This window comes from Pseudophryne corroboree, chromosome 4, assembly GCF_028390025.1.
Source record: "Pseudophryne corroboree isolate aPseCor3 chromosome 4, aPseCor3.hap2, whole genome shotgun sequence".
Classification (NCBI taxonomy): domain Eukaryota; kingdom Metazoa; phylum Chordata; class Amphibia; order Anura; family Myobatrachidae; genus Pseudophryne; species Pseudophryne corroboree.
Genome location: NC_086447.1, coordinates 371,511,206 through 371,537,805, shown reverse-complemented (window position 1 = coordinate 371,537,805; position 26,600 = coordinate 371,511,206). Strand labels below are relative to the sequence as shown.

Sequence of the window (26,600 nt, the reverse complement as noted above, 5' to 3'; positions counted from 1 at the left end):
ATGAGAATCGAAACTCATCTGCCAGCCAGTGTGATCACTAGAACAGAAAGCAACAGGAGAGGACCCAGCAAAGACTGATTTCAGGTACAGTGACAGAGGGCCTGGAAATGGGTTAGGACTGTTATGTACTGGAGATTGCTCGCTAAGTGAAGATTTCAGTATATTATACATAAAATCTAAAAAATATACAGTACAGAGGTCTGGTCTGTGTTGTGTGTCAGAAATTACAGAGTATATGGAAAATAAGTCAGTTGGTAGAAACATGGTGTAGTTATCTATCTGTTGTGGAATCCCAAATCCCAAGTTGTGTGTTGGGACTTGTAGTTCCACAAGTTAGAGATCCATAGATTGCCAAGCCATGTTAAAAGCAGTGAGAATGAAGTACAAGCTAAATACAGACCTACATTGCAGATCCTGTTTCACTTCCTACTTTACCTAAGTGTTGTCATACAAAATATGGCCATAGGCTGACTTGAGGTTGGTGTGACTCATGGATTTCACAGACAAGTCCAGACTTATGCTAGTCAGTAGACTTTGCTTCAGTCTATTTTTACTGTCAGTGACAGTGCTGCTATCACACCCAATTCTTGTATTACATACTCACTGAAGATTCCCGGGTGTGGAAGAAATATAGTTGTCGGGGATACTGTAAGAAGCTGATTTGATTTTATTTAAAAGATGTTGACATTTTTTTCAAGACATGTTTTTATAAAATCATGTAGAAACTGCAGTTTCTGTATAATTGTATATATCCCCCACTATGCACTATGTTCTGGAGACTGACAATGTCAGATTCTCAGGAGGAGTGTGAAAAACTACTGTCTTTCTGAGTTACAATTAGTTCATATCAGGAGTATGGATCGTTGGGTCGACCCAACTTAGGTCGACAGCCATTAGGTTGACCACTATAGGTCGACAGGGACAATGGGTCGACATGGTCATTAGGTCGACATGTGCTAGGTCGACAAGTCAAAAGGTCGACGTGAGTTTTTGGACTGTTTTGGTGTTGTTTTCTTCGTAAAGTGACAAGGGAAGCCCAATTAGTGCACCGTCGCTAGGGAGACCAGGTCCGCCAAGCCGTCCCCAAACAAGACATTACCTTTGAAGGGTAAAGCTTCCATAGCTCTCTTGGAGTCGGCATCAGCATTCCATTGATGGATCCACAACGCCCTCCTTGCCGATATTGACATGGCATTGGCTCTTGATCCCAAGAGACAAACATCCCTCGCCGCATCCTTCAGGTAATCTGCAGCGTCCTTGATATAACCAAGAGTCAGAAGAACATTATCTTTATCAAGGGTATCCATATCAGCAGCTAAATTCTCGGGCCATTTAGCAATAGCACTACTCACCCACACCGACGCCACTGCAGGCCTGAGCAATGCGCCTGTATTAGCGAAAATGGACTTCAGGGACGTCACCAGCTTGCGATCTGCTGGATCCTTGAGAGCTGCCGTGTCCGGAGACGGAAGCGCCACCTTCTTAGACAAACGAGCTAGAGCTTTGTCAACATTCGGAGACGACTCCCATTTTTCCCTGTCATCAGAGGGGAAAGGATCAGGGACGTGCAGTCAGGGGAGGCAGTGCCTCCCCTGTCATTCATGATTAAAATAATACAAAGAAGATACTTATGACACATATTCTGTGTCATAAGTATTTTATTTATATTATGTGAATCATTTTACAGTTTGAATTGATGTTAAAATGTATTTTGCGGCACCGAGAACGGTGCCTCCTGCTCTCCATTGCGATGGTCCGGAAGCAGGGGGCGGGCAGGGGGCAGGGACAAGCAGAGGGCTGTAAAAGCCCATTGAAAAAATGAATGGAAGCGGCACCTGTCCAAGTGCCGCTGAACAGCAGGGGCGTGCTTTCAGCGTATCTGAAAGCATGCCCCTGTCACTGTTACTGCATCCGGCCATGAGCGTCATCAAGTGGGGTCTGCGGGGACTGACAGAACGGGACCCGGGTCTGCAGCTGAAAAGAGGAATAGTCTGCACGACTCTGCAGTGGCGCACACAGAGACGGAGACAGCTTTGTCTCCGTCTCAGCAAAAGCCGCGATCGCGATCGCGACCGCGGATCTGCAGCAGCAAGAGAGAGATAAGGAGCTCTCTGCTTATAGCATCTCCACCACTGCCACCCTTTCTGCTCCCAGCCCGAGATGGACTCTGTAAGTTTAAAGCCAATGTTTGTGTGTATTTGTATGTTTGCATGTAGTACAGTATGTCTGTGAGTTTGTGCAATTGTGTATGTACAGTATGTATTCATGTGTATGTGTTTGTGTATGAATATGTGCATGTACTGTATGTGTAATATATATATATATATATATATATATAGAAGGCAAACAAGTCTGGCACTCACCCATGGGCAAAGTGAGCTACTGTAAGCTCCTGCTCCAGTGCCCTCCTCAACAAACACAGCGGTCTGCATATATGGAACGGAGAAACAATGGTGGCACTCTGGCGACTCGGTTAAAGATGTGTAGAAATAGTGCTGTTTATTCAACGTTTCGGGGTACAAGCCCCCGTCTTCAGGATACACTAACGGTTGTGTATCCTGAAGACGGGGGCTTGTACCCCGAAACGTTGAATAAACGGCACTATTTCTACACATCTTTAACCGATTCTCCAGAGTGCCGCCATTGTTTCTCCGTTCTATCTATCTATCTATCTATCTATCTATCTATCTATCTATCTATCTATCTATCTATCTATCTATCTATCTATCTATCTATCATTCTCCAAACGCGGCATGAACGGCACTCACAGGGTAGAACATATGAAAAAATGCTGGTAGGTTTATTGATGTAACGTTTCGGAGCTACTGCTCCTTCTTCCAGACACCAGACAGAATTCTGTCACCTTTTCCCTGGCATCACCCACTGCTGTCACCCTCTCCCTGGCATCACCCTTCCCGCCACCCTCTCCCAGGCATTACTCACTGCTGTCACCCTCTCCCTGGTGACCCTCTCCCTGGCGTCACGCTCTTCCTGGCGTCACGCTCTTCCTGTCACATTCTGGCGTCACCCACTCCCTGTCACCCACTGCTTTCACCCTCTCTCTGGCGTCACCCTCTGCTGGCTATTTTGTTGTCCAGGACATCCATTAACTTAATAGCGCCACATCCACGGTGCTATTAAGTTAATGGAAGCCCTGGACAACAAAATTGCATTCATGTCCTCTTCCCACTCCCTTCCCCAGTCCCAAACACTAACTATTATTATTTTTTCTATAAAAATGTACAATATATCACAAGTATGATGAGCAGGCAGGCAGCGGGAATTGGCGGCATCGGACTGAGATGCAAATTAGTGGCGGAGGGCTGGGTCAGTTGATGGTGGGTGAGTTTGTAAGCCACTGGCGGTGGCAGCGGGCATCGTCTCAGGGGCAGTAGCGGGCATAGGCTTGGCGGCGGTAGGGGTCATTGGCAGGATTCGGCAGACATTATGGCTGCAGTGCCTCACCAGCCACTGACCTCACCGCACGCCACTGGAAAGGATACGCCATGTAAATCCTCTTGGGAATCTGCCACCTCTTATCCGGCGACTCCCAAGCCTTTTCACAAAGAGTATTCATTTCATGAGAGGGGGGAAATTTCACTTCAGGTTTTTTCCCTTTGAACGAACAAATCCTTGTTTCCTGCACCGCAGGTTCATCAGAAATGTGTAAAACAACCTTTATAGCCACAATCATATACTGAATACTCTTCACTAAACGCGGATGCAAAGCTGCCTCAGAAAAATCGACCTCAGAATCAGAGTCCGTGTCGGTATCAGTATCTACCACTTGAGTAAACGGCCGCTTTTGTGAGCCCGATGGGGTCTGTACCTCCTCTATGGACTTTTTCCACACCTGCGTCTGTGACTCAGACTTATCTAACGTCTTTGATAAAGAAGCTACATTCATATTGATTGTACTTAATAACGTGAGTAAATCAGGTGTCGGCTGCGCCGACAGACCCAAATCTAGACCCACAACTGCACCCCCCACAACCTCCTCAGGTGAATCACATTCAGCCTCAGACATGTCGACACGTTCAATCGAGACAGCGACTCACACTCAGAACGTCTCAGCTAGGGGAAAGGACTACAGTGAAGCCCAGAGAGAGAGAGACACAGAGGGGGTATGCCAGCTCACACCCCAGCGCCTATATATCCCTATGGGGGATATATATGACCTGCGCTGCTTAAAAAATCAAATAATGCACCACACTGCGCCCCCCCCCTGAAAAATCTCCCCATTGTTTGCGAGGAGTGATCGGAGGTCCGCCCAGCGTCTCCTTCAGCCGCGTGGAGGAGAGAGAAGATGGCGCCGTGAGCCGCGCGCTAAGCTCCGCCCCTTCCCGGCGGGCTTCAGCGCACCCACTTTGAAAATGCCGGCGGGGGCCGAGGCACCGACAATGCTTCTGCCGGCTATCCGGACCCCAGTGACCTGCTGCCCAGGGCGCGTCCCCCCCCAGCGCCCTGCACCCTGTGAGTGCCGTCAGTGATGTGTGTGGGAGCATGGAGCGCAGCGTCACCACTGCGCTGTACCTGGTCACCGAAGTCTTCTGCCGTCCTGAAGTCTTCTGATCTTCTCATACTCCCCCGACTTCTTTCTTCTGGCTTCTGTGAGGGGGTGACGGCGTGGCTCCGGGAACAAGCAGCTAGGCGCACCAAGTGATCGAACCCTCTGGAGCTAATTGTGTCCAGTAGCCGAGAAGCAGGGCCCTTAACTAAGAAGAAGTAGGTCTGCTTCTCTCCCCTCACTCCCACGCTGCAGGGAGCCTGTAGCCAGCAGGTCTCCCTGAAAATAAAAAACCTAACAAAAAGTATTTTCCAGAGAAACTCAGTAGAGCTCCCCTGTGAGTGTCCAGTCAGTCCTGGGCACAAAGTCTAACTGAGGTCTGGAGGAGGGGCATAGGGGGAGGAGCCAGTTCACACCCAGTCTTAAGTCTTTTCAGTGTGCCCTAGCTCCTGCGGATCCCGTCTATACCCCATGGTCCTTTTGGAGTCCCCAGCATCCTCTAGGACGTAAGAGAAAAGTGAAAAACTCATGTTGACCTTTTGACCTGTCGACCTAGTACATGTCCATCTAATGACCTAACCACCGTATCCCCATATCAGGGCTACTTGAAGTCAGTCAGTCACAATCAGTGCTTAAAGTGGTCCTAGAGAGGTGGTGGAACTCATCACCCCCCCCCCTACTCCCCCTGGTGCCCATGTAATAAAGGGGCGTGGACTCAAAAAGTGGCGTGGTCACACAATAGTAATAATGCCCACAGTTGTAGCACCCCTAATACACATATTGCACACAGTAGTAGCACCCCGTAATACACATAATGCCCACAGCAATAGCGCCCCTTATACAATGCCCACAGTAGTAGTGCTTCTTATGCAATGTCCACTGTGCTGGTAGTGCCCCTTATATAGAGCCCACAGTGGTAGGGCCCCTTACGCAATGCCCCCAGTAGTAGTGCCCCTTATGTCCCCAAGAGTGATGCCCCTTATGAAGTGCTCCCTTTACAATGCCCTCATTTGTAGTGCCCCCATTAGTAATGCCATTAACGGTAATGCTCCTGTGTAGTATTCCCCCCAGTAGTGATATCGCCTGTAGTAATGCTCCCAGTCATTTAGCCCCAGTAGTTTAGCCCCCAGTGGTAATGCCCTTTCAGTTATGACCCCAGTAGTTTACCCCCCCCTTTAGTTTAGCCTTCCAGTGGTAATGCCCCCATGTAGTTTAGCCCCCCCCCCTGTAGTTTAGCCCCCAGTGGTAATGCCCCTAATAGTTTAGCCCCTGTAGTTATGCCTCCTGTAGTTTATCCCCTGTAGTTATGCCCCTAGTAGTTTAGCCCCCTTGTAGCTTAGCCCCCAGTAGTAATGCCCCCTTGTAGCTTAGCCCAATAGTAATGCCCCCTTGTAGTTTGACCCGTTAGTAATGCCCCCTGTAGTTTACCCACCTTGTAGCTTAGCCCCCAGTAGTAATGCCCCCTTGTAGTTTGCCCCCAGTAGAAGCAGACACAAATAAAACAAAACACAGACCATACTCATCAAGCCCCGCTCCCGCATTCGATCGTTGCAGTCTTCCTGGCGTCCGCTCCTCAGCACTAAGAGAGAGACGTCTCTCCCATAGCACGCACTGACAGATCCGGAAGCCGGAGATCAGTTGTGAGCTCCTGCCTTCGGCTGACGCTGTGGAGAGAGCCGGACATCTCCCTGCAGCGCCGGGCACACATTGGGTTAGGTGAGCCGGAGGAGGCGGAACTGTGTTCCGTCGCCAAGTGGAGCTGACGGAACGCAGTTCAGCCCCGTTCCGGCTCACTTTAACCCCTGGTCACAATATAAACTTAATAATAGCAGCACTGCTACAATTATTAATACAGAGGCCCCTAAGTGTTAAATGTGGGTTACGAGCACTGTGCTTCATGTTTTATAACACTATTTTTTTTTCAAATAATTCCTTGGTCATATGACCTCCTTCTCTACACTTAACTGTACATGTCCAGCTCTCACATTAATATTAATTTTACTGGACTTTGATTTATTGTATTTTTTCTTCCTATCTTGTGTGTTGTCTTTTGGGAGAGAGGGCCTCCAAAACTTTACATAGTTCTCAAGGTGAGGTCTTTCCAGTGACCTGCAAAGTGGCAATTATAACCGCCCTCTTGCTCGAGTACTAAATACTGTACTGCTTGGTTACCCTTTATATAATTTGAAACTACAACTTCACAATCCTATTGTTGGCATTACATTACTATCCATTCTGTATGGTTTACATTTAGTGGTTAATGTCTCCACGTTCCCAGAGACACCCATATTTGTAGAAAAGCTGTGAAATCTTCCTTCAAAAGTGCACATTCTGTCCTTTATATAGCTAGGCTTACCCAGTCAGCACTGACCCTGGAGGGTTGACCTCAGGACAATACTGCATGCATCCTGCCATGTCATTTGTAACCACCGGCTTCCTATGGAACCGGTGATACATGAAAATCAATACCTACTGCATAATGCTGCAGGTGTGCTCCAAAATATTTCTCTTTGCACACCCAGGGCCATTCCAATGCACATCATAATTTTATATTAGCAACTGAACATAGCTGCCTATTCTTTTCAGAATATTAGCCCTTACATTTGTATAGGCTAAATAGTATTTTAATAAGTGTCATGATTGACTATTCTTAAAAAAACTAAAATATACGTTATGGTAAGAACTTACCATTGATAACGCTATTTCTCTTACGTCCTAGAGGATGCTGGGGACTCCAAAAGGACCATGGGGCATAGACGGGATCCGCAGGAGACATGGGCACACTAAAAGACTTTGACTGGGTGTGAACTGGCTCCTCCCTCTATGCCCCTCCTCCAGACCTCAGTTAGATCTGTGCCCAGGAGTGACTGGACACACACTAGGGGAGCTCTACTGAGTTTCTCTGGAAAGACTTTTGTTAGGTTTTTTATTTTCAGGGAGACCTGCTGGCTACAGGCTCCCTGCATCGTGGGTCTGAGGGGAGAGTCAGACCTACTTCTTCTTAGTTCAAAGGCTCTGCTTCTTATGCTACTGGACACCATTAGCTCCAGAGGGTTCGATCACTCGGTGCGCCTAGCTGCTTGTTCCCGGAGCCGCGCCGTCACCCCCTCACAGAAGCTAGAAGAAAGAAGCCGGGTGAGTATTAGAAGAACAGAAGACTTCAGTGACGGCAGAAGACTTCAGTAACGGAGGTACAGCGCAGCGGTCACACTGCGCTCCATGCTCCCACACACACCAACGTAACTCACAGGGTACAGGGCGCTGAGGGGTGCGCCCTGGCCAGCAGTTACTGAGGGTCTTTTTCACTGGCAAGAGGCATATTCGGTGCCCGGGCACCGTATACGATACCCCCGCCAGTATAAATAATTTCAAATACGAGCGGGACTACAGCACGCCGGCAAGGGGCGGGGCTTAGCCGCACAGCTTACCAGCGCCATTTTATCTCTCCACAGCCACTGCAGAGACACTGGCCCGGACCTCCAAGCTCCTTACAAGTAACAAGGGAGCAAAACGGGGGGAGGGGGGGGGCACAGGCAATTTGGTGCTTCATATGTTTATATTTTACAGCACAAACAACATATTATTTGTTTTGTAGTATATGGGCGCTGGGGTGTGAGCTGGCATACTCCCTCTATGTTCTCTCTACAGGCTTCCCTGTGGGTCTGTCCCCTTTCTTTGGCCGGTGTGAGTGTGGATGTGTCGGTACTGCGTGTCGACATGCCTGAGGCTGAGTGTTCCTGTAGTTACTGGGGGCGCAGAAAAAGATTTGGGAATGACTCTGTCGTCACAGCCGACTGCTGATTGGGTGAATATGTTGAGTACATTGAATGCAAATGTGGCATTATTGTCTAAGAGGCTAGATAAATCTGATTCTCAGACACAAACATGGAGAAAATCCATGGAGGACGCTTTGTCTCAGGTACAGAACCCCTCAGGGTCACAAAACCGTTCATTTACCCAGATGGCAGATACAGATACCGACACAGAATCTGATTCCAGTGTCGATTTCAATGAGGCTACTTTACATCCAAAGGTAGTTAAGAGTATTCAGTAGATGATTGTGGCTATTAAAGATGTTTTACATATTTCTGAAGAGCCCCCTGTTCCAGATAAGAGGGTTTGTTTGTATAAAGGAAAAAAGCCTGAGGTGATGTTTCCCACCTCTCATGAACTGAACGCTCTTTGTGAAAAGGCTTGGGAGTCGCCTGACAAAAGGTGGCAGATTCCCAAGAGAATTTTTATCGCATATCTTTTCCTCTCTAACGACAGGGAGAAATGGGAGTCGTCTCCCAATGTGGACAAGGCTCTATCCCGATTGTCCAAAAAGGTGGCGCTTTCCGTCTCCTGACACGGCTGCCCTCAAGGATCCGGCGGATCGCAAGCAGGAGACGACATTGAAGGCCATTTCCGTTACTACTGGTGCATTACTCAGACCTGCTGTGGCGTCGGCGTGGGTGAGTAGTGCTATTGCTAAGTGGGCTGATAATTTATCTTCAGATATGGATACCCTTGATAAGGATAACATTCTTTTGACTCTTGGTTATATCAAGGACACTGCAGATTACCTAAAGGATGCGGCGAGGAATATTGGCCTCTTGGGATCAAGAGCCAATGCCATGGCGGACGGTCTCAGCCAGGAGGGCGCTGTGGATTCATCAATGGAATGCTGATGCAGACTCCAAGAAAGCTATGGAAGCTCTTCCGTTTAAAGGTAGTGTCTTGTTTGGTGATGGCCTTGCTGACCTGGTGTCTACCACTACTGCGGGTATGTCATGTTTTCTTCCTTATGTTCCCACACAACAGAAAAAGGCGCCTTATTATCAGATGCAGTCCTTTAAGCATAATAAATACAAAAAAGGAAAGGGTTCGTCCTTCCTCGCTTCAAAGGGTAGAGGAAGGGGAAAGAGGTCACCTGCCGTGTCTGGCACCCAGGACCAAAAGTCCTCCCCCGCCTCTACCAAGTCCACCGCATGACGCTGGGGCTCCCCTGCGGGAGTCCGTGCCGGTGGGGGGCCGTCTCCGATTCTTCAGTCAGGTCTGGTTTCAATCGGCCCTGGATCCTTGGGTCTTAGACATAGTGTCCCAAGGGTACAGACTGGAGTTTCAGGAGATACCCCCGCCGCTTTTTCAAGTCGGCCTTGCCAGTTTCTCTTCCAGAAAGGGTAGTAGTAAATGCTGCGATACTAAAGCTGTGTCAACAGAGGGTCATTGTGCCGGTTCCCCCGTCCCAATGGGGGAAGGGTTCTATTCGAGCCCCTTTGTCATGCCGAAGCCGGACGGCTCGGTCAGACCGATTCTGAACCTAAAATCCCTCAATCCATACTTGAAAGCTTTCAAGTTCAAGATGGAATCTCTTCGAGCTGTGATCTCCAGCCTAGAAGGGGGGGATTTTATGGCGTCAGTCGACATAAAGGATGCCTACTTACACGTCCCGATATATCCTCCTCATCAGGCCTTCCTAAGATTTGCGGTGCAGGATTGTCATATTGTCATTACCAATTTCAGACGTTGCCGTTTGGGCTTTCCACGGTCCCAAGGGTTTTCACCAAGGTAATGGCGGAAATGATGGTACTCCTTTGCAAGCAGGTGGTCACAATTATCCCGTACTTGGATGATCTCCTGATAAAGGCGAGATCAAAGGAACGCTCCCTGTCGGTTCTGCGACATCACGGTTGGATTCTAAATTTGCCAAAGTCTCAGTTGATCCCGACAACTCGGCTGCCCTTCTTGGGCATGATCCTAGACACGGAACTACAGAGAGTGTTTCTTCCGGCGGACAAAGCTCTGGAAATACAGACCATGGTCAAGGAGCTTCTGAGTCCGGCAAGAGTGACGATTCATCAATGCACTCGAGTGCTAGGGAAGATGGTTGCGGCTTACGAAGCCATTCAGTTTGGCAGGTTTCATGCCCGGGTGTTTCAGTGGGATCTGCTGAACAAATGGTCCGGGTTTCACCTGCACATGCACCGGAAAATAAGTCTATCTTCCAGGACCAGGATTTCTCTCCTGTGGTGGCTGCAAAGTTCTCACCTTCTAGAGGGACGCCGATTCGGAATCCAGGACTGGGTCCTGCTGACCACAGATGCAAGTCTCCGAGGCTGGGGTGCAGTCACACAAGGAAGAAGTTTCCAGGGAAAATGGTCAAGCCAGGAATCTTGTCTCCACATAAATGTTCTCGAGTTAAGAGCCATTTACAACGGCCTCCTGCAAGCGAAGAACCTTCTTCAGGGTCTCCCTGTCCTGATCCAGTCGGACAACATAACAGCGGTGGCATACGTAAACCGCCAAGGCGGAACAAAGAGCAGGACGGCAATGGTGGAGGCCACAAGAGTTCTCCGCTGGGCGGAACAGCACGTGAGCGCTCTGTCAGCAGTCTTCCTTCCGGGCGTGGACAACTGGAAAGCAGACTACCTCAGCAGACACGATCTCCATCCAGGAGAGTGGGCTCTTCATCAAGAGGTATTTGCAGAAGTGACAAGGAGTTGGGGAATTCCTCAAATAGACATGATGGCGTCTCGCCTCAACAAGAAGCTTCCGAAGTATTGTTCCAGGTCGAGGGACCCCCAAGCCAGTGCAGTGGACGCCCTGGTAACTCCGTGGGTGTTTCAGTCGGTGTATGTGTTCCCTCCTCTTCCTCTCATTTCAAGAGTGTTGAAGATTATAAGACGAACAAGGGTTCAGGCAATACTCGTCGTTCCAGCTTGGCCACGGAGGGCATGGTATCCGGATCTTCAGGAATTACTAGTAGAAGATCCTTGGCCGCTTCCTCTAAGAGAGGACCTGTTACTGCAGGGGCCCTGCGTGTTTCCGAACTTACCGCGGCTGCGTTTGACGGCGTGGAGGTTGAACGCCAAATCCTAGCTCGGAAAGGTATTCCCGGGGAGGTTATCCCCACTCTCCTTAAGGCTAGGAAGAAGGTCACGGCAAAACATTATCACCGTATTTGAAGAAAATATGTGTCGTGGTGTGAAACCAAAGCAGCTTCTGCGGAGGAGTTTCACTTGGGTTATTTCCTCCACTTTTTGCTGGCAGGCGTGGATGCAGGCCTGAAATTGGGTTCCATCAAAGTGCAGATTTCGGCTTTATCTATTTTCTTTCAAAAAGAATTGGCCGCCCTTCCTGAGGTTCAGACTTTCGTGAAGGGAGTGCTGCATATCCATCCTCCATTTGTGCCACCCATGGCACCGTGGGATCTTGAAGTGGTGTTACAGTTTCTTATGTCTCACTGGTTTGAACCTTTGCAAAAGGTTGAGTTAAAGTTTCTCACTTGGAAAGTGGTCATGCTTTTGGCTTTGGCATCTGCCAGACGAGTGTCAAAATTGGCGTCTTTGTCTCACAAGAGCCCATATTTGATTTTTCATGTGGATAGAGCGGAATTGAGGACTCGTCAACAATTTCTGCCGAAGGTGGTTTCTTCGGTTCACATAAATCAACCTATTGTGGTACCTGTGGCTAAGGATGCTGTGGCAGTCCCAAAATATCTTGATGTCGTAAGAGCTTTGCAAATTTATGTTGCCAGAACGGCTCTTGTTAGGAAAACGGAAGCTCTGTTTGTCCTGTATGCTTCCAACAAGATTGGAAATCCTGCTTCCAAGCAGACTATTGCACGCTGGATTTGTAATACGATTCAGCGCGCTCATTCTTCAGCTGGGTTGCCGTTGCCGAAGTCAGTAAAGGCCCATTCTAGCAGGAAGGTGGGCTCTTCTTGGGCGGCTGTCCGAGGGGTCTCGACACTTCAACTTTGCCGAGCAGCTACGTGGTCGGGTTCAAACACTTTTGCTAAGTTCTGTAAGTTTGATACCCTGGCTGAGGAGGACCTCCTGTTTGCTCAGTCGGTGCTGCAGAGTTGTCCGCACACTCCCGCCCGGTCTGGAGCTTTGGTATAGACCCCATGGTCCTTTTGGAGTCCCCAGCATCCTCTAGGACGTAAGAGAAAATAGGATTTTAATAGCTACCGGTAAATCCTTTTCTCCTAGTCCGTAGAGCAGGGGTGGGGAACCTTTTTTCTAGCAAGGGCCATTTGGATATTTATAAAATCCTTCGGGGGGGCCATACAAAAATTCTCAACTTAAAAAATTACCCTGCCCCCTGTAGGTCTGCCCCTTAGAGACACTGTGCGGCGCACGCGCCAAAAAAATGGGTGTTGCCAATTAAAATGGGACATGATACACGTATGCCCACAATAGTGCAGTGCCAGATCCACAATTGCCCCCAGAGTGCCAGGTATACAAATGCCCCCACAGTGCCAGGTACACAAATGCCCCCACAGTGCCAGGTATACAAATGCCCCCCACAGTGTCAGGTATACAAATACCCCCCACAGTGTCAGGTATACAAGTGCCCCCCACAGTGTCCGGTATACAAATGCCCCCCACAGTGCCAGGTATACAAATGCCCCCACAGTGCCCCCCCACCCCACTGTGCTGCTTACCGCTGCTCCATCTGGCGGCATGTCAGGGGGTCAGGACAGGGAGGAGAACGCGGCTATGTCGGGCGGCGGTGTGTAGGACTTCAAACCGACTGCCGGTTCGTGAGCCAATCAGAGCTTGCGGACCCGCAGCGGCGGCTCCTGATTTGCCTGCCAGTCCGCGAGCTCTGATTGGCTCACGGTTTGAAGTCCTACACGCCGCCGCCCGACATAGCCGCGCTCTCCTCCCTGTCCAGACAGCTGAGACACTCTGCCACCGGACTGAGCGGTGGCGTGTCTCACTGACACAAGCGGGTGGGCCGGAGCAAACGGCTTTGCAGGCCTTATACGGTTCCCCACCCCTGCCGTAGAGGATGCTGGGCGCCCATCCCAGTGCGGACTGTTCCTTGCAGTTGTATTGATACTTGTTGTTTTCGGTTACACGAAGGTTGTGTATCAGTTATATTCAGCTTGTTGCTGTTGTTCATACTGTTATCTGGTATTCCTGCTAATCCAGTTGTACGGTGTGTTGGTGGTGTGAGCTGGTATGTCTCTCGCCCTTAGTTTAACAAAAATCCTTTCCACGAAATGTCTGTCTCCCCTGGGCACAGTTCCTATAACTGAGGTCTGGAGGAGGGGCATAGTGGGAGGAGCCAGTTCACACCCAGTCAAAGTCGTTTAGTGTGCCCATGTCTCCTGCGGATCCCGTCTATACCCCATGGTCCTTTTGGAGTCCCCAGCATCCTCTACGGACTAGGAGAAAAGGATTTACCGGTAGGTATTAAAATCCTATTTTCTCCTAAGTCCACAGGATCCACAAGATAACAATGGGATATGATGAAGCGACAGGGGATTTGCACCAATCGGTCAAAGCTTTCCGGCCTCCCTGCATGCAACGGGCCCGTCCATATATCCCCGCCTCCTGGTTCAGGCAAATCAGTTGTATTCCCAAGCTCAAGGCAGGAGCATCATAGATAGCCCTAATCAGGCGATAAGAACACACGTGCACACCCTTCCGTACAAGGAAGAGGTTAGTGAGTAACAGGATCCTCAAATCAGGTGCGTCAGGGTGGAATCCCTGTGGACTTAGGAGAAATACCGTTATCAACGGTAAGTACTTACCATAACGTATATTTCTCCGGCATGGTCCACAGTATAACAATGGGATTTCCCAAAGCAATTTAATGGTGGGGACGCTCCTGATTGGACAGGAGAATCCTTCGCCCGAATTCAGAGTCATGAGAGGCAAAGGTATCCAAGGCATAATGTCTAATAAATGTGTTAATGGAAGACCATGTGGCTGCCTTACATAACTGTTCTGCTGAAGCACCATGTTGTGCTGCCCAAGATGGAGCTACCTTACGAGTAGAATGAGTAGAGACATTAGCCAGAACCGCCTGAGAATATGCTTCTGAAATCATCATCCGAAGCCATCTTGCCAGCGTCTGCTTATCAGCATGCCATTCTCTCTTGTGAAATCCGTTCGAGAACGAAGAGAGAATCTGTCTTTCTGATGGCACTGGTACCATTCACGTAGATCCTTAATGCACGGACCACGTCCAGCGATGCATCTCCCGCAGAAAGGCCCGGTACCTGGAAAGCCGGGACTACAATTTCTTCATTAAGGTGGAATTTAGACACCACCTTAGGAAGATACCCAGACCTAGTTCTGAGAACTGCTTTATCTGGATAAAAAAAAAAAATAACAGAAATGGGGAATGACATGATAATGCCCCTAAATCTGATACTCCCCAAGGTGGAGGTCCGCACCATCAGGCTGATGGCTTATTATCTGTTTTCCCAACCGGTCACTGGTAGCCCAATGTTTTTTAATATTACCAGACTTCTTGTATTGGGGCTGCTTGCCATCATTTTTTCTTTTAGCTTTTCCTTAAGACCGAAAAGCGGGAACTTTAGGTTTGAAATTGTATGTGGAAGGAAACTTGACCTTCTTGGAGTCTGCTTCTGACTCCAGAATATCTGTCAATTCTTTACCAAAAAGATTATCTCCAGAAAAGGGCCAAGATTCCAAAACCTTCTTAGAGCCTGAATCAGCTTTTCACGTACGTAGCCAAACTGCTCTGTGAGCAGCTATTGTGGAAGCTGGTGCCCTGGAGGCAATAGTACCCATATCCAATGCTGCTTCTTCCAAGAACATTGCAGCCTGTTTTATATGTGCTATATAGGATTTTTGCTCTCTAGAAGCTATAGAAAAATCTCCCTCCAATGCATCCGCCCAGGCAGCCACTGCCTTTGCCATTAAGCTGAATCCATGGCTGGCCTTATGACTGCCCCAAACAGGGAAAAAAATGGTTTTTAGAAAACCATCCGCTCTCCTATCCGTGACATCATTTAATGATGTTGAAGGCAAAGGTAATGTAGATTTTGCACTAATCGGATTACATGCATATCTACTTTAGGAGCCACCTCCCTTTTTAAACAATCCCCAGCTGGAAGAATATAATTGGAATTCCATTTCTTAGGAATTCTAAACTTCTTATTGGGCGTAGCCCAAGTCTCTTCCATAATTTCCGTCACCTGATCTGACCCTGGAAACTCAGTTTTAACTGTTTTGGGACGTTTAAACACAGGTGACTTGGTTTTTAACACAGGCTCTGCTGAATACTTTAAGGATAGAATAGCTTTCATTGCTTTAATTAACACAGCTGTATCCACTGAGCTGAGACCTTCCGCCTCTTCGTATGCCGAAGTAGAATTAATTGAGCTTTCATCTTCCGCTGAATACTCATCTGAATCATGTGTAGCCTGTGAGGGTGAAGATTTACTTACCACCGGCTTATCAGCTTGTTTCTTTTGAGAAGCTGCTGCTGGAAGTGATACACCATAGCTGGGGAGCTGCAAGTAAGGGTTAATAGTGTAACCTATCCCTGGTACAGGAGTTGGAGGAATTATCCGTTCAGCTATACTGGATAAAGTCTCTGCAAACATAGCCCAATGTGGATCCATCTGCACTTGAATCTGCCTTGTATTTTTCATTAACCCCTGGTGAAAGCTAAAACAGTTTGCACACAAACCATCCTGAACCAGATCCTGAGAGGATAACCAGCTTTGCAAGACAAACATGTTATGAGTGTTGGTGTTGCTGTCAGTGTAGCTTCCTCACCTTTGCCGCTCTTAGACATAAAATAAGATTTTACTCACCGGTAAATCTATTTCTCGTAGTCCGTAGTGGATGCTGGGAACTCCGTAAGGACCATGGGGAATAGACGGGCTCCGCAGGAGACTGGGCACTCTAAAAGAAAGATTAGGTACTATCTGGTGTGCACTGGCTCCTCCCTCTATGCCCCTCCTCCAGACCTCAGTTAGGATACTGTGCCCGGAAGAGCTGACACAATAAGGAAGGATTTTGAATCCCGGGTAAGACTCATACCAGCCACACCAATCACGCCGTATAACTCGTGATACTATACCCAGTTAACAGTATGAAATATAACTGAGCCTCTCAACAGATGGCTCAACAATAACCCTTTAGTTAAGCAATAACTATATACAAGTATTGCAGACAATCCGCACTTGGGATGGGCGCCCAGCATCCACTACGGACTACGAGAAATAGATTTACCGGTGAGTAAAATCTTATTTTCTCTGACGTCCTAGTGGATGCTGGGAACTCCGTAAGGACCATGGGGATTATACCAAAGCTCCCAAACGGGCGGGAGAGTGCGGATGACTCTGCAGCACCGAATGAGAGAACTCAAGGTCCTCCTCAGCCAGGGTATCAAATTTGTAGAATTTAGCAAACGTGTTTGCCCCTGACCAAGTTGTAGCTCGGCAAAGTTGTAAAGCCGAGACCCCTCGGGCAGCCGCCCAAGATGAGCCCACTTTCCTTGTGGAATGGGCTTTTACTGATTTAGGTTGCGGCAATCCAGCCGCAGAATGCGCCAGCTGAATTGTGCTACAAATCCAGCGAGCAATAGTCTGCTCAGAAGCAGGAGCACCTAGTTTGTTGGGTGCCTACAGGATAAAAAGAGAGTCAGTTTTCCTGACTCCAGCCGTCCTGGAAACATAAATTTTCAAGGCCCTGACTACGTCCAGTAACTTGGAATCTTCCAAGCCCCTAGTAGCCGCAGGCACTACAATAGGTTGGTTCAAGTGAAAAGCTGATACCACCTTAGGGAGAAACTGGGGACGAGTCCTCAATTCTGCCCTATCCATATGGAAAATCAGATAAGGGCTTTTACATGACAAAGCCGCCAATTCTGACAAACGCCTGGCCGAAGCCAAGGCCAATAACATGACCACTTTTTTCCACGTGAGATATTTCAGATCCACAGTTTTAAGTGGCTCAAACCAATGTGATTTCAGGAAACTCAACACCACGTTGAGATCCCAAGGTGCCAAAGGAGGCCCAAAAGGGGCTGAATATGTAGCACTCCCTTTACAAATGTCTGAACTTCAGGCAGTGAAGCCAGTTCTTTCTGGAAGAAAATCGACAGAGCCGAAATCTGGACCTTAATGGAACCCAATTTTTAGGCCCATAGTCACTCCCGACTGTAGGAAGTGCAGAAAACGACCCAGCTGAAATTCCTCTGTAGGGGCCTTCCTGGCCTCACACCACGCAACATATTTTCGCCAAATACGGTGATAATGGTTTGCGGTTACTTCTTTCCTGGCTTTTATCAGCGTAGGAATGACTTCCTCCGGAATGCCCTTTTCCTTTAGGATCTGGAATTCAACCGCCATGCCGTCAAACGCAGCCGCGGGAAGTCTTGGAACAGACAGGGCCCCTGCTGTAACAGATCCTGTCTGAGCGGTAGAGGCCATGGGTCCTCTGATATCATTTCTTGAAGTTCTGGGTACCAAGCTCTTCTTGGCCAATCCGGAACCACGAGTATCGTTCTTACTCCTCGCCTTCTTATTATTCTCAGTACCTTTGGTATGAGAGGCAGAGGAGGGAACACATAAACCGACTGGTACACCCACGGTGTCACTAGAGCGTCCACAGCTATCGCCTGAGGGTCCCTTGACCTCGCGCAATATCTCTTTAGCTTTTTGTTGAGATGGGACGCCATCATGTCCACCTGTGGCCTTTCCCAACGGTTTACCAACAGTTTGAAGACTTCTGGATGAAGTCCCCACTCTCCCGGGTGTAGGTCGTGTCTGCTGAGGAAGTCTGCTTCCCAGTTGTCCACTCCCGGAATGAACACTGCTGACAGTGCTAAGACGTGATTTTCCGCCCATCGGAGAATCCTTGTGGCTTCTGCCACGCCATCCTGCTTCTTGTGCCGCCCTGTCGGTTTACATGGGCGACTGCCGTGATGTTGTCTGATTGGATCAGTACCGGCTGGTTTTGAAGCAGAGGTCTTGCCTGACTTAGGGCATTGTAAATGGCCCTCAGTTCCAGAATATTTATGTGTAGGGACAACTCCTGACTTGACCAAAGTCCTTGGAAATTTTTTCCCTGTGTGACTGCCCCCCAGCCTCGAAGGCTGGCATCCGTGATCACCAGGACCCAGTCCTGTATGCCGAATCTGCGGCCTTCTAGAAGATGAGCACTCTGCAGCCACCACAGCAGAGACACCCTGGTCCTTGGAGACAGGTTATCAGCCGATGCATCTGAAGATGCGATCCCGTCCAAGAGGTCCCACTGAAAAGTTCTTGCATGGAACCTGCCGAATGGAACTGCTTCGTAGGAAGCTACCATTTTTTCCAGGACTCGCGTGCAGTGATGCACCGACACCTGTTTTGGTTTCAGGAGGCCTCTGACTAGAGATGACAGCTCCTTGGCTTTCTCCTGCGGGAGAAACACTTTTTTCTGTTCTGTGTCCAGAACCATCCCCAGGAGCAGTAGATGCGTCGTAGGAACCAGCTGCGACTTTGGAATATTCAGAATCCAGCCGTGCTGTTGTAGCACTTCCCGAGATAGTGCTACTCTGACAACCAACTGCTCCCTGGACCTCGCCTTTATAAGGAGATTGTCCAAGTACTGGATAATTCTTTCGGCCATTACCTTGGTAAATACCCTCGGTGCCGGGGACAGACCAACGGCAACGTCTGGAATTGGTAATGACAATTCTGTACCACAATTTTGAGGTACTCCTGGTGAGGAGGGTAAATAGGGACATGCAGGTAAGCATCCTTGATGTCCAGTGATACCCTGAAATTCTCCAGGCTTGCAATAATCGCCCTGAGCGATTCCATTTTGAACTTGAACCTTCGTATATAAGTGTTCAAGGATTTACATTTTAGAATGGGTCTCACCGAACCGTCTGGTTTCGGTACCACAACATTTTTGGAATAGTAACCCCGGCCTTGTTGAAGGAGGGGTACCTTGATTTCACCTGCTGGAAGTACAGCTTGTGAATTGCCGCCAGTACTAACTCCCTATATCCAAGGGCAGCAGGCAAGGCTGATGTGAGGTAACGGCGAGGGGGAGTCGCCTCGAACTCCAGCTTGTATCCCTGTGATACTACTTGCAGAACCCAGTGATTCACCTGTGGGCAAGCCCACTGGTCCCTGAAGTTCCCAACACGCGCCCCCACCGCACCTGTCTGTGGAGCCCCAGCGTCATGCTGTGGACTCAGAGGAAGCGGGGGAGGATTTTTGATCCTGGGAACTGGCTGTCTGTGCAGCTTTTTCCTTCTTCCCTTGTGCAGAAAGGAAGCGCCTTTGGCCCCCTTGCTTTTCTGAAGCCGAAAGGACTGTACCCGATAATACAGTGCTTTCTTAGGGTGTGAGGAAACCTGAGGTATAAATTTTTCTTCCCAGCTGTTGCTGTGGATACAAGGTCCCAGAGACCATCCCCAAACAATTCCTCACCCTTATAAGGCATAATCTCCATGTGCCTTTTAAAGTCAACATCACCTGTCCACTGCCGGGTCTCTAATACCCTCCTGGCAGAATGGACCTTGCATTAATTCTGGACGCCAGCCGGCAAATATCCCTCTGTGCATCCCTCATATATAAGACTACGTCTTTAATATGCTCTATGTTAGCACCATATTCTCCCTGTCTAGGGTATTAATATTATCTGACAGGGTATCAGACCCTGCTGCAGCAGCACTATTCATGCTGAGGCAATTGCAGGTCTCAGTATAATACCTGAGTGTGTATATACAGACTTCAGGATAGCCTCCTGCTTTTTATCAGCAGGCTCCTTCAAAGTGGCCGTATCCTAAGACGGCAGTGCCACCTTTTATGACAAACGTGTGAGCGCCTTATCCACCCTAGGGCATATCTCCCAACGAGACCTATCCTCTGGCAGGAAAGGGTACGCCAGCAGTAATTTTTTTGAAATTACCAGTTTCTTATCGGGGGAACCCACGCTTCTTCACACACTTCATTCACTCATCTGATGGGGGAACAAAACACCGGCTGCTTTTTCTCCCCAAACATAAAACCCCTTTATGTGGTACTTGGGTTAATGTCAGAAATGTGTAACACAATTTTTATTGCCGAGATCATGCAACGGATGTTCCTAGTGGATTGTGTATATGTCTCAACCTCGTCGACACTGGAGTCAGACTCCGTGTCGACATCTGTGTCTGCCATCTGAGGTAACGGGCGTTTTTTGAGCCCCTGATGGCCTTTGAGACGCCTGGGCAGGCGCGGGCTGAGAAGCCGGCTGTCCCACAGCTGTTACGTCATCCAGCCTTTTATGTAAGGAGTTGACACTGTCGGTTAATACCTTCCACCTATCCACCCACTCTGGTGTCGGCCCCACAGGGGGCGACATCCCATTTATCGGCATCTGCTCCACCTCCACATAAGCCTCCTCATCCAACATGTCGACACAGCCGTACCGACACAGGGAATGCTCTGACTGAGGACAGGACCCCACACAGCCCTTTGGGGAGACAGAGAGAGAGTATGCCAGCACACACCAGAGCGCTATATAATGTAGGGATAAACACTGTCACTGAGTGAATTTTCCCAAATAGCTGCTTGTATAAACAATATTGCGCCTAAATTTAGTGCCCCCCCTCTCTTTTTAACCCTTTGAGCCTGAAAACTACAGGGGAGAGCCTGGAGAGCTGTCTTCCAGCTACACTGTGAAGAGAAAATGGCGCCAGTGTGCCGAGGGAGATAGCTCCGCCCCTTTTTCGCATACTTTTCTCCCGCTTTTTTATGGATTCTGGCAGGGGTAATTATCACATATATAGCCTCTGGGGCTATATATTGTGATTATTTTGCCAGCCAAGGTGTTTTTATTGCTGCTCAGGGCGCCCCCCCCCAGCGCCCTGCACCCTCAGTGACCGGAGTGTGAAGTGTGTATGAGGAGCAGTGGCGCACAGCTGCAGTGCTGTGCGCTACCTTGGTGAAGACTGAAGTCTTCTGCCGCCGATTTTCCGGACCATCTTCATGCTTCTGGCTCTGTAAGGGGGACGGCGGCGCGGCTCCGGGAACGAACACCAAGGACGGGTCCTGCGGTCGATCCCTCTGGAGCTAATGGTGTCCAGTAGCCTAAGAAGCCCAAGCTAGCTGCAAGCAGGTAGGTTCGCTTCTTCTCCCCTTAGTCCCTTGTTGCAGTGAGCCTGTTGCCAGCAGGTCTCACTGTAAAATAAAAAACCTAACATATACTTTCTTTCTAGGAGCTCAGGAGAGCCCCTAGTGTGCATCCAGCTCAGCCGGGCACAGAAATCTAACTGAGGTCTGGAGGAGGGGCATAGAGGGAGGAGCCAGTGCACACCAGATAGTACCTAATCTTTCTTTTAGAGTGCCCAGTCTCCTGCGGAGCCCGTCTATTCCCCATGGTCCTTACGGAGTTCCCAGCATCCACTAGGACGTCAGAGAAATAAGAGATAAATAATCAACACTTCCCCAGTGTACTACACAATTTGTAACTGTAATCACTTTAAATTTCTTAAAGTGATATACAACCTAACCCTACACATGCACCAGAATTGAGGATCGGAATAAACAAACTGACAGAAATATAGTAAAGTCAGCAATCTCAGTCACATGTTAAACATTAGTATAAGCAATATGAGCACATCAACTACAACTACATTTTAAGTATGTAGAACATATTACTGCATCATGTTTAAACAGATCTAACATATTCAGACGCTATGCGAAAGAAACAGTAAATGTATACAGACTCATATGCACTAGGCACTTATCTAACTATTCGTACTCAAAGGGTAGATAGAGACTTAGTGCTGTATAACCCGCACTCAGAAGAGTGGGATACAGGGAGACTCCCCTCGCTTCCAGGACCGATCAATACGTTAGCGAACGCTGATTGGATCCAGACGCTACTAGTGTACACTACCGCTCCATGAACCTATAGTGAACACGGACGCACCAGTCACACAGCCGCCTATGCTGCGACTGGGTCCCCCTCGTGTACAGCGTCTGAGGCGGAAGCGGGAAACAGTTCATGGTGGGAGACTCGGAGGAAACTGGTCATGAACAGGGGGGAGGGGCGACCAGGAGAGCATCGGGCATCAACCCTAGGGATCGCAGCCTCCTACTATTCCTGGAGCCTCTCATCCCTAAGGCCTAGCGCTGGTGCATCCAAGGTATCAGCCGCGTCAGTGACTGTTTGGTGGTCTCCTCCCAAAACAGCGCGGCTGTGTCTGTATTCGCCTTCTAAGCGGAACTGATGCCTTACCTTCTCTCTGTGCTCCGGCCACAGCCTGGTAACGTCTGCTGGACCTGCTAGTATATCTGACACAGACGCCCGCTGAAACAGCACTGTACTCGTGGGTAAGTGTTGTCGCGACCCGGCAGAGAATTGTTGGAGCGACTCTTTCTAAGGTACGTATAAGACGCTGTTTAGAAAGATCACTCAGAAAAATAGTAAGACTGCCGCACCAAACAAAAAACTGATTTGCCTGAGCAAGGAGGCGGGGATATATGGACGGGCCCGTTGCATGCTGGGAGGCCGGAAAAGCTTTGACCAATTGGTGCAAATCCGCTGTCGCTTCATCATATTCCATTATCATCTTGTGGATAACCTGTGGATCCAGCCGGAGAAAACATATAAAAATAAATGCAGAAAACTCTTCAGGAGCTTCCTTCAGCATGACTGGCTCCTCAGGGCACATTTTCTAAACTGAGTCTGGTAGGAGGGGCATAGAGGGAGGAGCCAGCCCACACTATCAAATTCTTAAAGTGCCCATGGCGCTTAGTGTACCCGTCTATCCCCCGTGGTACTAAATGGACCCCAGTATCCTCTAGGACGCACGAGAAACAAACAAACAAAAAAACCTGAGGCAAAGCCACTCCCCTTGGCAAGACCTTTGATGGCAGGTGGTATATAAAAACCCTACCTGTCTCCTACACATGCATAGTGGTTGAAAAGCAGACTTTGGTGCAGGGCAAGCCTGCATTCAGGAACCTACATGAAGTAGATATACAGTGGACACCAAGCTCTGTGTAAGACTTGCTTACAGGTTCTACATGTTGGCAGCACTGCATGCAATGGTAGGTCTAGTCAGTCCCAATATGAACCAACAATTTAAAAAGTGTGTGCATTTTATTCTGTAGCAGTCAGGCAATATACTATTAAGACTATTGCAATGTCTGGAGGCTGATAGAGTACTTTTTTTTTTGTTTCTTTGCAGTTTACACAAAATTAAAAGGTCAAAATGGGACTGCCAGAAACAGCTGGTAAGGTTACGCCTGCAACACACAGCCAATCTACCAACCACACCACTAGTAGGAGACCACATCAACACAAAGTACTGGAGAAATCTGCTCAATCAAGGAAAGTTCAAAAGCCACCAAGTACCAGTGAACCGTTGAAATTACATGATAAACAAGGCATCTATCCAACAACACGAAGCACCAAGAATCATGAAGCCTCCTCAAGTAGTGCCAGAAGAGCAGCCGGCGGTAATCAGCACACAACAGCCTCAAATGCAGCTGGAGATTCCCAGCAAATACATACAGCTCCTTTCGTCACTACCCAAGGGAAAAAACTCTCTGCACCTGAAACTCAAAGTGAGCTGTCTAAAAGAGATATAGAGAAAATAGAAAGACAGACCCGTGGCCAGAGAGAGAATCAAGACTGGCACTACTGGCGCCAAAATCGCATAACGGCTTCATTGGCACATCAGATATCGCACAGTAGATTTGCAAATAAAAAAACTGAAGATATTCCACAATCCTATCTGAAGGCTGTTCTGGGCTCAGGATCCACAGTTCAAACAACTGCCATGAGTTGGGGCATCAGAAATGAGAAAAAAGCTGTGCAAACCTATGAAAGAATGGCTGCAAAGGATAAAGGCTGTGAAGTGCAGGTAGAAGAGTGTGGTTTATTCATACATCCAACCAAGACCTGGCTGGCAGCAAGCCCCGATGGGATAGTGAAAGATAAACACACAGGAGAGAAGCTTTGCCTCTTAGAGGTGAAGTGTCCATATAAACACAAAGAACACACAATTGAAGAGGCTTGCAAGGACCGCAATTTTTGCTTAGCACTTAATGGAGATTCCTATATCCTGAAGCTAAATCATGCCTATTATACGCAAGTACAATGTCAGCTGGCAGCCACAGGGATGAGCAGTGCAGACTTTGTTGTGTACACAAACAAAGAGACTGCAATCATCCCTGTGAAATTTGACCCAGAATTTTGGGAAATGACAGAACCAAAGCTGGAGAAATTCTATGTAGAAGCTGTACTGCCTCATGCAAAGAAGATGGACGCACATGGAAAAGAACCACAAAACACTGATGTGTATGTACCAGAGGAGTGAAGGAGGGAAGAGAGCAGGGAGTGGAGAAGTATGAAGTACAATTACTGTTTGAGAGCCAGAGATCTGCAATATAGACCTGGGTTCTGGATTCATAAACTGCTAATTATGTATTGGAAATAATGTAGAAGCCACCAGAAGAACAGCGTTCTCTACTCAATTCCAATTGATCTAAATTTGTAAATACACAGATTGATCCAGGTAATGGGTTGGACAGAGTGATATCTTATACTGTATCTGCATAATAGTGTGACAGAAGTATACAAATCTTGTGGTATTGAGACACAACACATACAGTATATGGGTATCCAATAAAACAAAAAAAAAAGGTTATTACAGGTTGAGTATCCCATATCCAAATATTCCGAAATACGGAATATTCAGAAATACGGAATTTGAGTTAGATAGTGAAACCTTTGTTTTCCGATGGCTCAATGTACACAAACTTTGTTTAATACAAAGATATTAAAAATATTGTATTAAATGACCTTTAGGCTGTGTATATAAGGTGTATATGAAACATATATGATTTGTGTGAATGTACACACACTGTTTAATACAGAGTATATGAAACATAAATGCATTCTGTGCTTAGATTTAGGTCCCATCGCCATGATATCTCATTATGGTATGCAATTATTCCAAAATACGGAATAATCCGATATCCAAAATACCTCTGGTCCCAAGCATTTTGGATAAGGGATACTCAACCTGTATCATGATTTTAGCCTGATGGTCATTATCAGGCATCCAATTATAGCCCTTTTTATTTCCAGGTGATCACACATGGGATCTGGGATAAATTCCCGATCCCATGTATTATTGCGGCTGTGATGGCCTGTTATCAGGGATTATGCTTGTGTGCTTGAGGCACGTGAAGCATAATCCCTGATAAATGCCGGTTATTGGGGCTAATTGGGGTAAATCACTGCAGCTAATTGGATTACTGTTTTCTGCTTGGTAACTGACCACATGTTCATCATTGTTTTCGCTTACATTTACTCTTTCAATTTTGGATGACACAGTTGTATAAAGGTAGTCACAGTATCATTAATCGAAGAAAAAGAAATGTGTACCAAGAACATGAATGCAATGTTTTTACATCTATTAGTGCATGCATTGCTTTCAGCAGTATTAAAGCTTGATCAGTGCACTTAGGGACACCTGTGAAAATAGTAAGTATGTTAGCCAAGATTTCCAAAGGATCGATCGAGAGGAGCATTTATGGTACACAGATATGTGTAAAATGTTTCAGTAGGGAACGACAACACTCCTATGAGAGACACAGGGCCTGCTTCAGAGTTAAGAGCAAATAAAACAAAACCATGCTGCTCTACAGGTGGGGAGGAATTAGAATGTGCAGATTTAAGGTGCCCATACACTAGTGCGATTTCGCCCGATTTCATCAGATTTTGATGTTTCAGGCTGATAAATCAGATGCAAACTGGCAAATTGCATGTGTTTTACCTCTGATCCGATGCATGGTCCCGTGAGCATCAGATTGGAGCCCCTAGATTGAAAGTACTGCACTATAGATATATCGTACCGGCAGCCTTGGTTGGGGTCGCATACGATACATTGTATGCAAAAGTACTGCATATGTAACAGTGATCGTATGCGACTTCTCCCCTCCGAGAAGTCGCATTAGTGTATGGCCAGCTTTAGAGTTGGGAATGGCGTGTCCTAGCTTAACTCTACATTGTAGCGCAAAAACAAAGCTGGCCACTATTTAATTACATGCAAAACTAGCCTTCCCTGCATGCAGAAAGTAAATGCATTTCCTCCCTTTTCATTGCAAACTGGATCGAACCAGAAATAAACTGCTAATTTTCCCCCCCCATTTGTTCTAAACTCTGAATCAGGCCTCTAACTTCAAGGACTTTCGAGCTGTTTACAGAGGGGACTGTAAATCAATGCTTACTTTAGAAACAGATTTTCAAAATGACATACACAGTGGCGTTAATATTCAGCATTTCACAAAGGTGTGGGATCTGGTCTGAATTCAGCAGTGTCCCTACCCTTC

At 47.8% G+C, this 26,600-nt stretch overlaps 1 protein-coding gene across 2 annotated transcripts; it reads left to right on the top strand.

Annotated features, from left to right (window-relative positions):
• Positions 1-26,600, top strand: LOC134909582 (uncharacterized). Of its 2 annotated transcripts, XM_063916592.1 has the most exons (3): positions 8,833-8,961; positions 9,058-9,218; positions 23,447-26,600. In XM_063916592.1, the coding sequence occupies exon 3, from the start codon at positions 23,471-23,473 to the stop codon at positions 24,578-24,580; it is 1,110 nt and encodes a 369-aa protein (XP_063772662.1). In that variant the 5' UTR covers positions 8,833-8,961; positions 9,058-9,218; positions 23,447-23,470; the 3' UTR covers positions 24,581-26,600. The 2 variants fall into 2 exon arrangements, with proteins under 2 accessions (XP_063772661.1, XP_063772662.1); XM_063916591.1 differs by lacking the exons at positions 8,833-8,961; positions 9,058-9,218 and adding an exon at positions 1-84.